This window comes from Lepus europaeus, chromosome 3, assembly GCF_033115175.1.
Source record: "Lepus europaeus isolate LE1 chromosome 3, mLepTim1.pri, whole genome shotgun sequence".
NCBI classification, from domain to species: Eukaryota; Metazoa; Chordata; class Mammalia; order Lagomorpha; family Leporidae; genus Lepus; species Lepus europaeus.
The window spans coordinates 25,354,204-25,369,143 of NC_084829.1; the positions used below are offsets into that span (position 1 = coordinate 25,354,204).

General features: G+C 44.0%; 1 protein-coding gene across 1 annotated transcript in view; it reads left to right on the forward strand.

The window, feature by feature from the left end:
• Window positions 1–14,940, forward strand: part of KIF13A (kinesin family member 13A) — a 245,046-nt gene that overhangs the window by 164,036 nt on the left and 66,070 nt on the right. Inside the window, 3 exon segments of the mRNA XM_062185408.1 lie at window positions 10,467–10,578; window positions 10,942–11,154; window positions 13,224–13,334. Coding sequence (XP_062041392.1) covers window positions 10,467–10,578; window positions 10,942–11,154; window positions 13,224–13,334 — 436 coding nt within the window.

Consider the following 14,940-nt stretch of genomic DNA (forward strand, 5'->3'; position numbering starts at 1 on the left):
GCCACAGGAACTAAAAAAGTAGCTCCCCCTCATCCTTGGTTTCACTTTGCATGGTCAGTCATGATCCAAAAAATGTTAAATGGAAAATTCTAGAAATAAATATAAGTTTTAGATTGCATACTCTTCCAGGTAGTGTGGTGAAATCTCACGCCGTTTAGCCCAGGACATGAATCATCTCTTTGTCTAGTGTACCTATCCCACACGCATTCCTCATGTGTTGGTCACTTAGTACACATCTCAGTTGACAGATGGACTGTGGTACTATCACAGTGCTTGTAGCCTAACACTGTGTCACCCTCCCTACATCGTCCACTTCACTGCATCTCCTCCCACAGGCATTGGGGCATCCCACAGCATCACAAAGGTGAAGACAGTACAGCATGATACTCTGAGAGACCTCAATCACTTAACTCTTATACAGTATATTGTTAGAATTGTTCTGTTTCACCATTATTGTTGTTCATCTTACTGTGCCTCACTGATAAATTCTATCATGGGTACCTATGCAGAGGAGCGAGCATAGGGTTTGTGCAAGCCACAGTTGCACTGAGAGATATCCCCCATGGAATAGGGGGCCCTGCTGGACACAGGCAAGAACTATTTTTTTTTTTTTGACAGGCAGAGTGGATAGTGAGAGAGAGAGACAGAGAGAAAGGTCTTCCTTTTTGACGTTGGTTCACCCTCCAATGGCCGCTGCGGCCGGCGCATCTTGCTGATCCGAAGCCAGGAGCCAGGTGCTTCTCCCGGTCTCCCATGCGGGTGCAGGGCCCAAGGACTTGGGCCATCCTCCACTGCACTCCTGGGCCACAGCAGAGAGCTGGCTTGGAAGAGGGGCAACCGGGATAGAATCCAGTGTCCCAACCGGGACTAGAACCCGGTGTGCCGGCGCCGCAAGGCGGAGGATTAGCCTGTTAAGCCACGGCGCCGGCCGGCAAGAACTATTTAACACAGCCCGGAGGAGCAGGGAGGGTGGCCCAGGGCAGACACTGCACTTCCTTGGCTGTATAAGCAAACTATGTGATTCTTACGAGGATTTAATTAGTTGCTTTTGGTAAAGTGTTTAGAACAGTGCGTACCACATAGGAAGCTATATATGCAAATGTTTACTGATAAAGTAAAAGAAAATAATAAATTGAAACTACTATCTTATAGTTGCACAAATGATTCTTGAAGTCTTTCCCTCTCTCTCTCTCTGCCCTCAAATAAATAAATAAATCTTTAAAAAAAAATCAGTTCCCAGTTGCACACTAAAGCTAAGGAAATCCCTGCCATGTTCCCTGAGCTCCCTCAGCCTCTAGTTGTGCTTCTTTGGATGCAGCATTAATAATCCTCTTAAGCAGACCTGTCAGGGACTTCACACAGACATCAGTGTCTACTTAATGGGCTATGGATTTAGGAGCTTCGTGTCTCCTGCAGCTCTTAAGAGCCTTAAAGCGCATGTTACTGCCTTCATTTGCAGCGTGAAGTTGCTGTGTGGCTGTGCTGTGCCATGTTCAGCGCTTAGGAGGAGAGGCCACCTGTGAGCCATCTGCACGGCACCAGCTCCGCACCCGGGCTGCTGCTGTCTGTCGGGTGGAGGAGGAGCGCGGAAGCCTTGCCCCTCTGCTCAGGCTGGTGCCTTCATCTCCTCCAGGCACTCATTTAGGTCACGGACCACGCTGCCCAAGGCCCCCAGGTGTTGGAAATGGTTGCATTTTATTCTCAACCATGTCCAGTCACTAAATGCAAAAAAATGTTCATCTGATGAATACCTTTCCGCATCTCATTTCCATTTCAGTTGCTATGGTTGGTTAATAATACTAACATGTTCACAAATGGATTCTTCTGAACCATAGTTTTAGGGATATTCATATATGTTTCTTCTAGGATTATGTCATGTAATGTTATAGTATAACAACTTATAAACGTGGTATTTTTTTTTTTTTAGATATTTATTTATTTGAAAGGCAGAGTTACAGAGAAGCAGAGGCAGAGAGAGAGAGAGGTCTTCTATCCACTGGTTCACTCCTCAGATGGCCGCAACAGCCAGAGCTGTGCCGATCCCAAGCCAGAAGCCAGGAGCCAGGAGCTTCTTCCAGGTTTCCCACATGGATGCAGAGGCCCAAGGAGTTGGGTCATCTTTTACTGCTTCCAAGGCCAGAGCAGAGAGCTGGATTGAAAGTGGAGCAGCTGAAACTCATATGGGATGTCAGCATTACATGCAGCAGCTTTACCTGCTACACCACAGCGCTGGCCCCTAAACATGGCATTTCTAATATTCCATGTGACTCAATCCCCCATTTTTCGTCTTGAGTATTTTCTGTGAGTCTTCTTTGTTTCTTAGTATTTTCAGGGCCAGTGTTGTGGTGCGGTGGGTTAAGTTGCCATTTGTAATGTTGGCATCCCATTATCAAAGTGCTGGTTCAAGTCTCAGCTGCTCCACTTCCAATCCAGCTCATCTGGGAAAGCAGATGGGTTCCTGCCACCCATGTAGAAGACCCAGATGGAGTTCCTGGCTCCTGGTTTTGTCCTGGCCCAACCCCATGCATTGCAGCCATTTGGAGAGTAACCAGTAGATAGAAGATTGATCTTTCTCTGTCTCTGTCTGTCTGCCTGCCTTTCAAATAAATAAATAAATATTTAAAAACAATAAGAGACCTCATTTTAAATGGATATTGCTTAAATCACCAAACATGAATTTGTATTGGGAGAGAATAAAAATGACCAGCTTCTGTCCTTTAATCAGGGTGAGGAACCTTGTTAATTTACAACTTACACATTTCAGGGTCCAATCATCTGAACAAATGCCTGGACAGACGTCTTTGCCATTAACAGGCAACCCAGAAAGGACAGGAAAAATCTGTTCTTTGGGACACATGCTTTAGGGACTGTGACAGGGAGACCCCAGTGTTTGTCAGAGCATTTGCACAAGCACTAGGTTCTGCAAATGGTCCTGGGGAAAAAAAAAAAAGATCCCAGAATAAATAGTTTTGAAAAAGGCTACCTTTAAGTCCTTTGGAGGTTCATGGTACAAAAAAACTCTGCAGGAATGAATCCCATATAACTTTAACTCTTCATTGCCTGGACTTATATGATGGCAGAATTCTAGGTGTAACACGGAGATCTCCAGAAGAAACATTCAGCAGAAACCGTTTTGCAAGTTAGTATAACTGGGGGCTGGCACTGTGGCATAGTGGGCTAATCCAGCCTGCAGCGCCAGCATCCCATGAGGGCACCAGTTTGAGTCCTGACTGCTCCACTTCCAATCCTGCTCCCTGCCAGTGCACTTGGGAAAGTAGTGGAGTATGGTTCAAGTCATTGGGCTCCTGCACCCATATAGCAGACCTGGAAGAAGCTCTAGGCTCCTGGCTTCAACCTGGCCTAGCCCCTGTTGTCCTCAAATGTGGACATTTGAGGAGTGAACCAGCAAATGGAAGATCTCCCTCTATGTCTCTCCTGCTCTTTCTGTGTCTCTGCCTTTCAAATAAATAAATTAATTTAAAAAAAAAAAAACCTGAAAGGGAATGAGATTAGGAAGTATACTCATTAGATGAACATTGAGTTGACATTAGCCACTGAAAAACAATGTGTAAGGAAGTCACACCCCATAGGTTTAGCTACTCTTTCTCTCCTGTTATGTGACAGTGCTGTCCTTTCCCTGTGATTAACCACCCATATTCTTTTATGTTTCTCTTTATTCTTAAAAGATGGGGTTTACCAGAAAAGAAGCTGAATTCAAATCCACTTGCTCCATAGTGTTTCCAGTAGTTCTCTCAATGCCAAGGGTTGCATTCTGCCGTAGGCAACAGAGACCAATACAGTGACAGTGAGATGATGGGCTTATTCTTCTCTTCACACAAGACGTGCAGAGGCTAGAGCAGCACCTCTACAGAAATGCACACAGCTCTACCACTTTAGTCCTCCCCAGCTCCAGATGGCTCCACTGTTTCAGGCAGTGGGTCCACATCTGTGGTCCAGACAGGAAGATGAGGGGGAAGAAGGAAGGGCAAAGAAGCACAGGCTTTTTGAGTTATTAGGAGAACAATAGCTTTTTTCGGAAGTCGCATCCTGTAACATCTATATGTATCTCTTTGGCCAGAACTGTGTTTCAGGGCTACTCCAAGCTACACAGAGTTTGGAAAATAGAGATTTTAGCTTAAGATACCACTTCCCAGCAAAATCAGGAACATTCGGTGTGCCTCATACTATCACTGAATTAGTCCTCTTGGACAGAAGTACGTGTTCTGTTCTGTGGATTCTAGACTTGGATTAACTCTGCAAAGATTTACCTGAGTGCTTTTGGCGAGCCAGGCAAAGTAGTTGTGTGGAGGACTATGCATGACAGAGTGGTGGTGATCTCACTCTAAACAGAGAAACCGAGAAATACGCATGCAGTAAACACACGTGTAATTAGTATTAAATGTGTGTGAAGAAGAGCACTGGAAAGACAGATAAAATAACCTGTATGAAGTCCATCCTAAGCAATAGGAATAAATTACATCACATTATATCCACTCCCCAGGGAGCAATCTCACGTATAGTGTTTTAAGGGAAGCTATATATTTGGGGGAAGGTGCAGAAAAAGCAAAAACAAGTTCAGTTATGTCTCAGTTGTTTATCAATTATATTAACTAGAGCACTTTTTTTTAATCTTTCCACATTTTTTTTACCTTTTTAAAAATTATTTTTGGGTGCCGGTGCTGTGTTATAGCTGGTAAAGCTGCTGCCTGTGGTGCCGGCATTCCATATGGTTACCGGTTCAAGTCCCAGCTGCGTCACTTCCAATCCAGCTCTCTGCTGTGGCCTGGGAAAGCAGTAGAAGATGGCCCAGGTCCTTGGGCCCCTGCACCCATGTGGGAGACCTGGAAGAGGCTCCTGGCTTCTGGATTTGGATCAGCTTAGCTCCAGCTGTTGCGGCCATTTGGGGAGTGAACCAGTGGATGGAAGACCTCTCTCCTCTCTCTACCTCTGCCTTTCTCTCTCTTTCTCTCTCTCTCTCTCTCTCTCTCTCTCTCTCTCTCTTTGCTTCTGCCTCTCTGTGGCTCTGCCTTACAAATGAATAAATAAACCTTTAAAAAGATTATTACAGACAGGTAGAAAGAGACTTCCTATCCTGGTTTACTCCCCACATGCCTTGGGGCTGTGCCAGGCTCAACACAGTCCAGGAGCCAGGAACACAATCCAGGTCTCCCACATGGGTGGCAGGGACACAGGTACCTTAACTGACACCTTAGCCACTAGGCCAAATGTTTGTCCCTACTTTCTTTTTAATCCTAAATTCTCTTTTATTATAGCCAGGTAGTTTTTATTTTGAATTTTTTTGTCTTGAAACATAGCTATCTATTTATAAATGACATCCCCTAGCCCAACACCCTCTTCCATCCAATCAGCTTGAGGAAACAGTACCAGAAGATTAGTGGTTAGTGGTCTTATCAGATTTTTGCACTCCCTGGAAATAAAATGCCTGTTAAAATGTGTGACCTGTTGTCCAGCTTTCATACTTTGCACTTTATGCTTTGTGGGCTTAGCAGCTCCTGGATCGTGCCTGCTGGGTGGTGGCATGAACTGCCTGTATCCATGGCCTGGTCATTGAGTCCCACTCACCTCCACCCCCATATGTCTTTTTTGTGTCAAGGAGATTGTAATAGGTTGAGAGTTCTTGTTTTGAATGTGTGCCATACTATTAGGTGAAAGGGAATGGCTTTTATTTATGATCTCTTTCTCTGGCGGTTAAATTTACTGAACAAAGCACATGGGAAACTAGAGTCAAATTGCCATTGTACCCACACAGCTCCGCCTCCCTGCTGCTGGGGCGCTTAGAAGCTGTACCCAGGGAGGAGAGCAGAAAGAAATCTTTGTCTTCCAGGCATCTTAGGTCCAGCAGGTGAGAGAAGCCCTGTAAATTAGACTGATTCAAGACAGATTAACAATAGAAAAGCAACCAGAGACTTATTAGCATGTGTATCGAACTCTCACTTAGGAGTACTCAGGAATGAGCAGCCCAGAGAGGTGACTGGAACTCAGGCTTCTGGACCCTGCTAGGCTAAAGGAAGGAAAGAGAGTTTTGAGTTACTGGGTGGGGGGGAAGGCAAATTATGTAAAGTGACCAGGAAAAGTGGTAAAAAGAATTGTTCATGGCCGGTGCCGTGGCTCAATAGGCTAATGCGCCGGCACACCGGGTTCTAGTCCCAGTCGGGGTGCCGGATTCTGTCCCGGTTGCCCCTCTTCCAGGCCAGCTCTCTGCTATGGCCCAGGAGTGCAGTGGAGGATGGCCCAAGTGCTTGGACCCTGCAGCCCATGGGAGACCAGGAGAAGCACCTGGCTCATGTCTTCAGATCAGCGCAGCGCACCAGCCGTGGCAGCCATTTGGGGGGTGAACCAACGGCAAAGGAAGACCTTTCTCTCTGTCTCTCTCTCTCTCACTATCCACTCTGCCTGTCAAAAATTAAAAAAAAATTTTTTTTAATTAAAAAAAAAAGAATTGTTCATTGTGCAAATTTAAATTGTTGCCTTCCTCATTGATTGGAGTGGGTCAGAGCCTTCTTGCAGGTGCTGGAGAGGGAGGCGTCTCTACAAAGGGAAATATCCTTTCCAAAAGGAAAACTTTTGCCTTGTTTTCAGTGCTTTTACTGAGTCTGCTGACTCTCAGTGGTTCTTAGCTCTAAATAATCCATATGCTAAGGAGGCATATTTTTAGGGTGGCATATTCTGGCACCCTCCCAGAGGGTACAGGATGGACACTGTACAGTGGATGCTGATGACAGTGTATCAGTCTATCCCTTTTTCTCTCAAAGCACTATTTGGTTTTATGTTTTGTTGTTTGGAAGGCCAGAAACTAGGGGCAGGTGTTTGGTGCAGTGGTTGGAACACCAGACCTAAATCCCCAGCAGCATTTTTATGATGAAAATTTTTGGAAGAAGGTGGAAGCTTCACGCTGAACCTACATTGGCTATAAGTGAGAGGGGTTCATATGCCTAAGTAGGCAGTGACATGCCTGGGGCTCAACTACAGGGATCTCAACTCAAGGCTATGGCACACACCCAGGAAAGTGGAACAGTCTTTTTTGGGTTTGGGCCAGTAGCTGTTAACTGCTTAACTAACTAACCTATCTCTTCTGCTCTCCAACCTTTGCAATTAAATTTAGCATCTCAGAAATTTCTTTTAGCCACCATAAAGTCACTAATATTGATTTTTAGTCACTGAGCACTTTATATACTTTTTTAAAGATTAATTTTATTTATTTGAAAGGCAGAGTGACAGGGGATGAGAGGCACAAAGAGATCTTGCATTCACTGGTTTACTCCCTAAAAGGCTACAACAGCTGGGGCAAGGTCAGGATGAAATCAGGAATCAGGAACTCCATTTGGGTCTCCCACTTGGGATGTTAGGGAGCCAAGTACTTGGGCCATCCTCCTCTGCTTTCCCAGGCACATCAGTAAGGTGTTGGATCAGAAGGGGATTCAAACCAGCACTCTTATATGGGTTGCTGTTGCCGCAGGCAGTGGCTTGACCCACTGCTCCATGATGCTAGCCCCTTTATATGAATTAAATAATTGTAGCTGCTCTTGGAAAGTGAAATATCTGAGATGGTTCTGTTGCCTGACAACCCCCTAAACATTGTTACAGAACCCCCAGACCTGGGTCCGCCCGCCCGATGCACAGAAAGCCTGTCACTGGCATCGGGGTGGTGGAAGAAAGTGGGTATTTATTGCAAAGGGTACACCAAGGAGCCCAGCAGCTATTGCTTAATTCCCAGGCTCCCTGAGGAGTTGGGAGTGAAGGTTCTTATAGATTGAAATTGGCACTGGAATCCAGGTTCCTATTTGGTTAGTGATGCTTCTTATCTTCCTTTGATTAGCTGGCAATAGCATGCTACTCCAGGAATTTATGATGGGTAGATGGACTTCAGTTGGTTGGGGAGGTTACATGTAAGTGGTAGTTACCTTCTGCCCCAGACCTGGAATTCCCCTGCCTGGGCCTGGAATTCTTGTAAACAAACCCATCCAGTCAGCCCTGGCCAATAATGTTTTATCTATTGGAGTTTCTTAGTTCAGTAATTAGAACCTTGTAGGATCAGCTGTCCAAATCTCTCTGTGCAGTGAATTCCTTTTGATAAGGGACAAGGCCACCTTGGGCTGAGGGACACAGATGAGAGGCCGGGTCCTGCCTTTACAATATAGAGGTTCAGTCTCAGTTCAAAGAATTGTTTCCAACCAGAAACTTTATTTTAATAGTTGTAAAATGTGAAAAAAGAAAACCTATATTCTCTATTAAAATAGAAAGCTGTTTTTTACCTTATATTGAACCTCTGCTTGCCTCTGTCTCACTTAAGTCATGTGCAGTTTTCTCAAGGTTGTGCACCCACCACCACATTTAAAACATTCTCATCACACCCAAAGGGAACTCTGTGCAGGAGTCATTCCCCACTGTCCCTCCCACGTCCCTGGGCAGTCACTGCCTCTCGCTCTGTCGATTTGCCTGTTCTGGGTATTTTGTATAAATGCAGCCATACAAGATGTGTCAGTGTAAGTATCCTGGTGCTCCCGTGACAAAGTACCATAAACAGAGTGGTTTAAGACAATTTATTTTCTCATGATTCTTGAGGCCAGGAGTCCAAAATCCAGAAACCAGCAGAGTTGGTTTCTTCTCAGCACTCAGGGTGAGACATTTATTTGACACCTCTCCCCCAGCTCCTGGTGGTCACAGCAGTCCTTGGTGTCCTAGGAGTTGGAGATGTGCAATCTCAGTCTGTGCCTCCGCCTTCGCGTGACCTTCCAACAGGGACACCAGTCATTGCATTTGGGCCCTTCCTTATACAGTACAACGTCATCTTAACTAATTACACCCACTAGTCACTCTGAGCTTCTGTGGGCCTGAACTTGGGGGAGACACTGTTCAACCAAAGAGAGTGTTCTTTTGTGTTTGGCTTCTTTCTCTTAGTATCATTTGTCAGGGTTCATTCACGTGGTAGAATGCATCAGAACTTCATTCCTTTTTATGGCCAAATAATATTCCATGCCTGGAATATGTATCCCTTCATCATTTGATAGGCATTTGGGTTGTTTCTGCATTTAGTTTTTCATGAATAATGCTGCATTGGAAAATTCATGTACAATTATGTGGACAGACGCCTTCATTTCTCCTGGGTTAGACTTGTTTTAAATCTGTCCTATTCAGTGTGCATAATCATGCTACTTTGTGGGGATAGCTGTTAGTTGGTAAAATTCTGGCTTATTTTCTGCCTCTTGAATATGGTTTGTATTTCAGTGATTTTTCAGTGTGTTTCCTTTGTAGGAAATATATTTTTCTTTCCTTCTAACTTACTTGATCTGCTGTTAACATTCAAAAGAATGCCATCTAGCCTTTCACCTGTTGGCTGTGCCCCTTTTTGTTACATAAATAAATAGTAATATTTCATGCTTTAAACCACTCACAAAGCACTTTGTCTTTGTAACACTGCTCTCTATCCTGTGAAACCAGCAGGGGCTGCTAGTTTCTGGCTGGTGGATTGCAGATCCAAGGAAGGCAAAAGGTCGATTGGTATTAAACTGTGACACAGAGGATGTCCTTCACTCCTCGGTGGCACAACTCTATTGTTTTTACATTGTCTCCAGGGGGCAGAAAACATGTTTCAGCCACCAAAGAAAACTTGTCACCCTGAGCCAAGGATTCTCAAAACCACCCAAAGGACCTGTTAAGGCATAAATCGCCGGGTCCCACTGTAAGTTTCTCATTCAGTAGGTCTGGAAAGGAGCCTGAGAACTTGCATTTCTAGCACGTGCCCAAGCAAGAATGTTGCTGCTGGCCCTAGGGCCTAGACAACTAAGTGTATGAGTCACGTGGGAGTCACTCATCCAGGGCTCCTCAAAATGTAGTGTGCACATGAGTCACCCGGGATGCCTTTGACTGCTCTGAGTCAGTAGGCCTGGGGCTCACAACAGATTCTAACCAGCTCCTTGGTGATGCTAGTGCCACTTTGAGTGGAAGGGTTGAACGAGTAGCCATGTGCTGCCCTCTGCTTGGGTGGTTCTTTATTTTTGCACAACTCTAATAACTATATTGAAATAAACTTACCAGCTTCAAGCAGATGAACAGGACATACCTCCCAATGTGTAACAGAGTGGGACTCTGCAAGTTACAAGTTATTCTGGGAAACAGAATCAGAGCAGAATGGTCCAAATCTTTTAGCCATAATATTTGGAGTAAATTAAAATAAATCTAGTGTGGTCTTTCAGATGTGTTTTTCACAGGTCCTGTGATTGAAGACAGTAGATTCTTACAAGGATTCTAAATTTGTTCTTTTAAACTCATGGAGTTCTTTTTTCTCTTTTTCACAGTTTCTTGGCACATTAGTGGAAACTTGATTATATCAATGTTAGAGCCTTATTATTTTACATATTTAATTCTTGTCACCTAGAAGGATTATTGTTTTATGAAAACCAAATAAGCATTCTATAAAAATAATTTTTCATTTTCTCTCTTGGCAGATCACTTACAACCTTGGGGCTGGTCATATCCTCCCTGGCTGACCAGGCGGCTGGCAAGGGTAAAAACAAATTTGTGCCTTATCGAGATTCAGTCCTCACTTGGCTTCTTAAGGTAATTCATTGCTCTAGTGTCTTTTCCAGCTGAACATTGGCAGTTTCAAATGTATGTGCTGAAAGATGTGTGCTAGGGTAATACAAGAACTGTCCTCACATCCTAATTCCTAGGAACACGAGATGAGAACTGTTTTGTTGCTTTTTACTCCAGTGTGATGTTGTTCAACAGGTGCTATTCATTGTGGGGAATGTGGAGAGGCTGCATGACATCTTGTCATAAGTGTATCTGTGAAATACAAACCTGCTTCCACATCAGGTTTTCTTCATTGAGAACAACGTCACACACACGTGTTTGTTGCTTTTGTTGTTTGTGTTGGGCACGGAATGGTCTTCCTGAGATGCTCTTTGAAATGCTTTGCAGGACAATCTGGGAGGCAACAGCCAGACCTCTATGATAGCCACCATTAGCCCAGCAGCAGACAACTATGAAGAGACCCTCTCCACGTTACGATACGCAGATCGGGCCAAAAGGATCGTGAACCATGCAATTGTGAATGAGGACCCCAACGCAAAGGTCATCCGAGAGCTGCGGGAGGAAGTGGAGAAGCTGAAGGAGCAGCTCTCACAGGCTGAGGTCAGTCAACCTGGTGCTCCGTTGTTCTGGAAGCCCGTGATTTGCGTGTCTCACAGGAAAGGGCGTGCCGGCTTGCAGTGTTAGGTCGTCTGAGTGTGAGTCAACATTCCACTGTGTGTTGGCTGTGCCATAGGCTAAGCATTGTGGAGACCGATGTGAGTAACACGAGACTTCTGTCCTAGCAACTTATAGTCTAGAAAGCAAATGACTCTTTGTTTTAGTAACTCAGTTGGCCCTTGAACTTCCAAGTGTGTGTTTTCATTGGCATTGTAGGCCATATTTCCATGGGGCCTTGCAGTTTGCAGGGAAGTTACTTGTGTGTCCTCTCCTTATGCAGTCGTGGAGCTAGCATGACCAAGGATAGCTAAATATAAAGAATAATTCAGCAATCTCCTTTTACTTTTTTATTTGTATCATCTCCTGGTGGGAAGCAAAATCAAATTTCTCCATCATTACCATCTTTTCAAACCTTTACGACCACATACTCTTACAGACAAGTGGTGCTTTTGGAGTAGGTGAGGGAGCTGAGATGGAGGCCACCTGCCTTTGCTAAAGTCACACGCTTCCATAGGCCAGGACTTGTGTGTGGCCCCAACACATCCGAGTTCTCATTTCTCCATGCTTCTCTCTTCTAACCCCACTTGAGCTGGGACGGTATTGAACTATGAAAAATAAAAGTAATAGCCATCATTTATTAAGTCAGGTATTGTTTAAATAAAGGTTTTTATCCATCAGCATATTTAATCAAAAATAATCAATAGATCAAACAGAAAAGAGGCAAATTCAGGGATCTGAATAGTCTACTAAATGGTATAAACACTGTAACTGCTTATTCAGATATCTCTTCTTGTAGGCTTTGGGCTCAAAGTGCAGAACATGGTGTTTTTGAAATTTTTTTAAGCCCTAATATTGGTTCAACACTGAAAGTAGAAAGCACTTAGCACAAAGGCCTTGCACAAAGTACATGCTCAAGAAATGTCATTATTTCGACATAATTATAGAATCTGCATTTAGCTCATCAACTGTGACTTCTTTTGATTGATATAAAAAGGATAGCAAAACACCAAACAAATGCTGATACACTCTTTGAAAAGACTCATGATTCTAGGATCAAAATAAAGTGGTTCTGCAGTTGGTTTGTAGGTAGATAATCAGCTTACTCCCTCCTGTCTCTGAATTTGCATTTCCACTGTGACCATCTCAGGCCAGGTGCTGGAACAATACCGGGCCACAGGAAAGAGCAAAGGACCCATGTAGATACATCGTGAATTTTCTCATACGTCCCCCTCTGCCCCACACTACATGTCGCTGTCAGGCTCTGTTAATACTGTGAGACTCAGGTTTGCTCATCTAGCTTCCAGCTTTCAGATCATCACCCCTTCAGCTGCTTCCTATTCTCTGCCGTCTTTCTTATTTATAGGTTTTACTCTGAAGGGGTTCGTGTCACCACTATAGGATCTCAGAGCACATTGTTCCCAAGTAAAGGCTTCCCCCAAATTGTTAAATTGCAAATATCCATGTTTAGACCCCTTAGTCATTCTGAACAAACCCAGAGGAGAACCATTGCTCTTTTAACCAAATATCCTGCTTCTGAGTGAATACTAAGTATGCTAAATGTGTTACCTTCAGTGGGAGAAAAGTAGTCTAAGGGCCCAGAGCAAATTTTAAAATAAATGAGAAGAATCTAAACCTTTGCTAATAGTTAATATGACCCTAATGTCTGTGGTGGTGCTTGTGTGTGTGAAAAATCCATCTGCTTAATAGCCTTTTTTCCTGCCCTGATATTTCAGTGATGAACTCTAACTTCTTGTGGGTCTTTGCACGTGAGCTGTGTGACAGATGGAGTGCTAAGATATGGTCTCCTAAACAGGAGAAGCTGTGTTTCTTACGTTTCATCTGATTAATAAAGGTCTGAAACCCACTCTGACAGTGTTTGAGTTAATTGCTCCCCACCAAACACTTGATACCTGCTGAAGCTGGACAGGAGGTGATTGTCGTGTGTGTGTGTGTGTGTGTGTAAAATGTTGGGGAAATCCTGCAAGTCCGATGTCTCTGGTTTTGTTTTAAAGGCCATGAAGGCCCCCGAACTGAAGGAGAAGCTTGAGGAGTCTGAGAAACTGATAAAAGAGCTGACGGTGACCTGGGAAGAGAAGCTGAGGAAAACAGAAGAGATCGCACAGGTAGCTTGATGGTTTAGGCCTAGAATATTGTGATTCTTTTACATTTGCTCTCCTTTCTGTATAGCCACCTGTCTTTGTGAAGAAGTCTTTTAAAGGCCTCATTGTGCTGATCTGGAGACCACAGGGATCAGTTTTAGGCACAGACTCTGTCTTCTCTCAGCTTGCAGTCTGGGCCATGTGTTGACTAGGAGTGCTGGAGAGCGCTGGATGTGACAGGCATGGTACTGAAGCATCCTGCTCTTCACATTTTGATGAAAGTTTATCCTGAGATGTTTTTTTCTATAGTTGTATCTATTTTTGCTTTTACAGTTTTTAAAAGATTTATTTATTTATTTGAAAGACAGAGTTACAGAGGGAGAGAGAGAGATCTTCCATCAGCTGATTCACTCCCCAGATGCAGTCACTGCAAACCACCAGGACTTGGCCGGGCTGAAGCCAGGAGCCTGGAACACCATCCAGGCCTTCCACATGGGTGCAGGGGCCCAAGCACTTGGGCCATCATCCACTGCTTTCTCAGGTGCATTTTGAGCTGGATCAAAAATAGAGCATCCAAGACTCAAACTGGCACTCAACTGAGATGCCATTGTCACAGGTGGTGACTTAACCCACTGTGTTACAATATTGGCCCCTGTTCTGTGATTTTTCTAGATCACCTGGCAAACCGTGAGGCTAGCTGATTGTTGGTAATTTATAACATGCAGCATATCATAGACTTTTTGATGTATTTGAGTATTGGGTTTATTGGAAAATGCTGTATGAGTTTTACTTGAACCATGAAGCAAGGACTAAGTCTGCAGGGGTGGGTATGTTAGGACTCTCTGCATGTCGCATTTTGTGAACATTTTATTCTCACTGACCACTTGGAAGTACTGGACCATCCCAGTCTGGCAGCTTGAAGTGGTCACTAGAAACCAGTCTAGCCTTCTGCTTATACAAGGTCACTTCAAAAAGTTCATGGAAACTAGCATTAAAAAATGTGGGTTTTTTTGGTGCAAAAATTTTTTGAAATCCATGCATAGTAGTTCCACAAAACACATTTTCCATGACCATTTTGAAAACTCCTTGTGTGTTTTCAAATTTTTTGCATCAAAATAAACTTACTTTTTATTTCCATTTTTCCACAAACTTTGAAGTATCCTCATATGTTTTTTTTTTTTTAAATGTCACTCACACACGTACCCAACTCCATCTCTCTCTCTCATTGCTTATGTTTTTCTACAACACTTAACACCATTGAAAATTCAATATGTTGGAGATAACACTATGGCATAGTGGGTAAAGCTGCCGCCTGCAGTGCCAGCATCTCATATGGGCGCCGGTTCTAGTCCTGGCTGCTCCTCTTCTGATCCAGCTCTCTGCTATGGCCTGGGAAAGCAGTAGAAGATAGCCCAAGTTCTTGGACCCCTGTACCCACTTGGGAGACCTGGAAGAAGCTCCTGGCTCCTGGCTTCAGATCGGCACAGCTGCGGCCATTGCGGTTAACTGGGGATGAAAGACTCTCTCTCTCTCTGCCTCTCCTTCTGTCTGTGTGTAACTGTTTCAAATAAATAAATAACTTATTTATTTTTAAAAAAAGGAAAATTCAATATGTTTATATCTTGTCTTT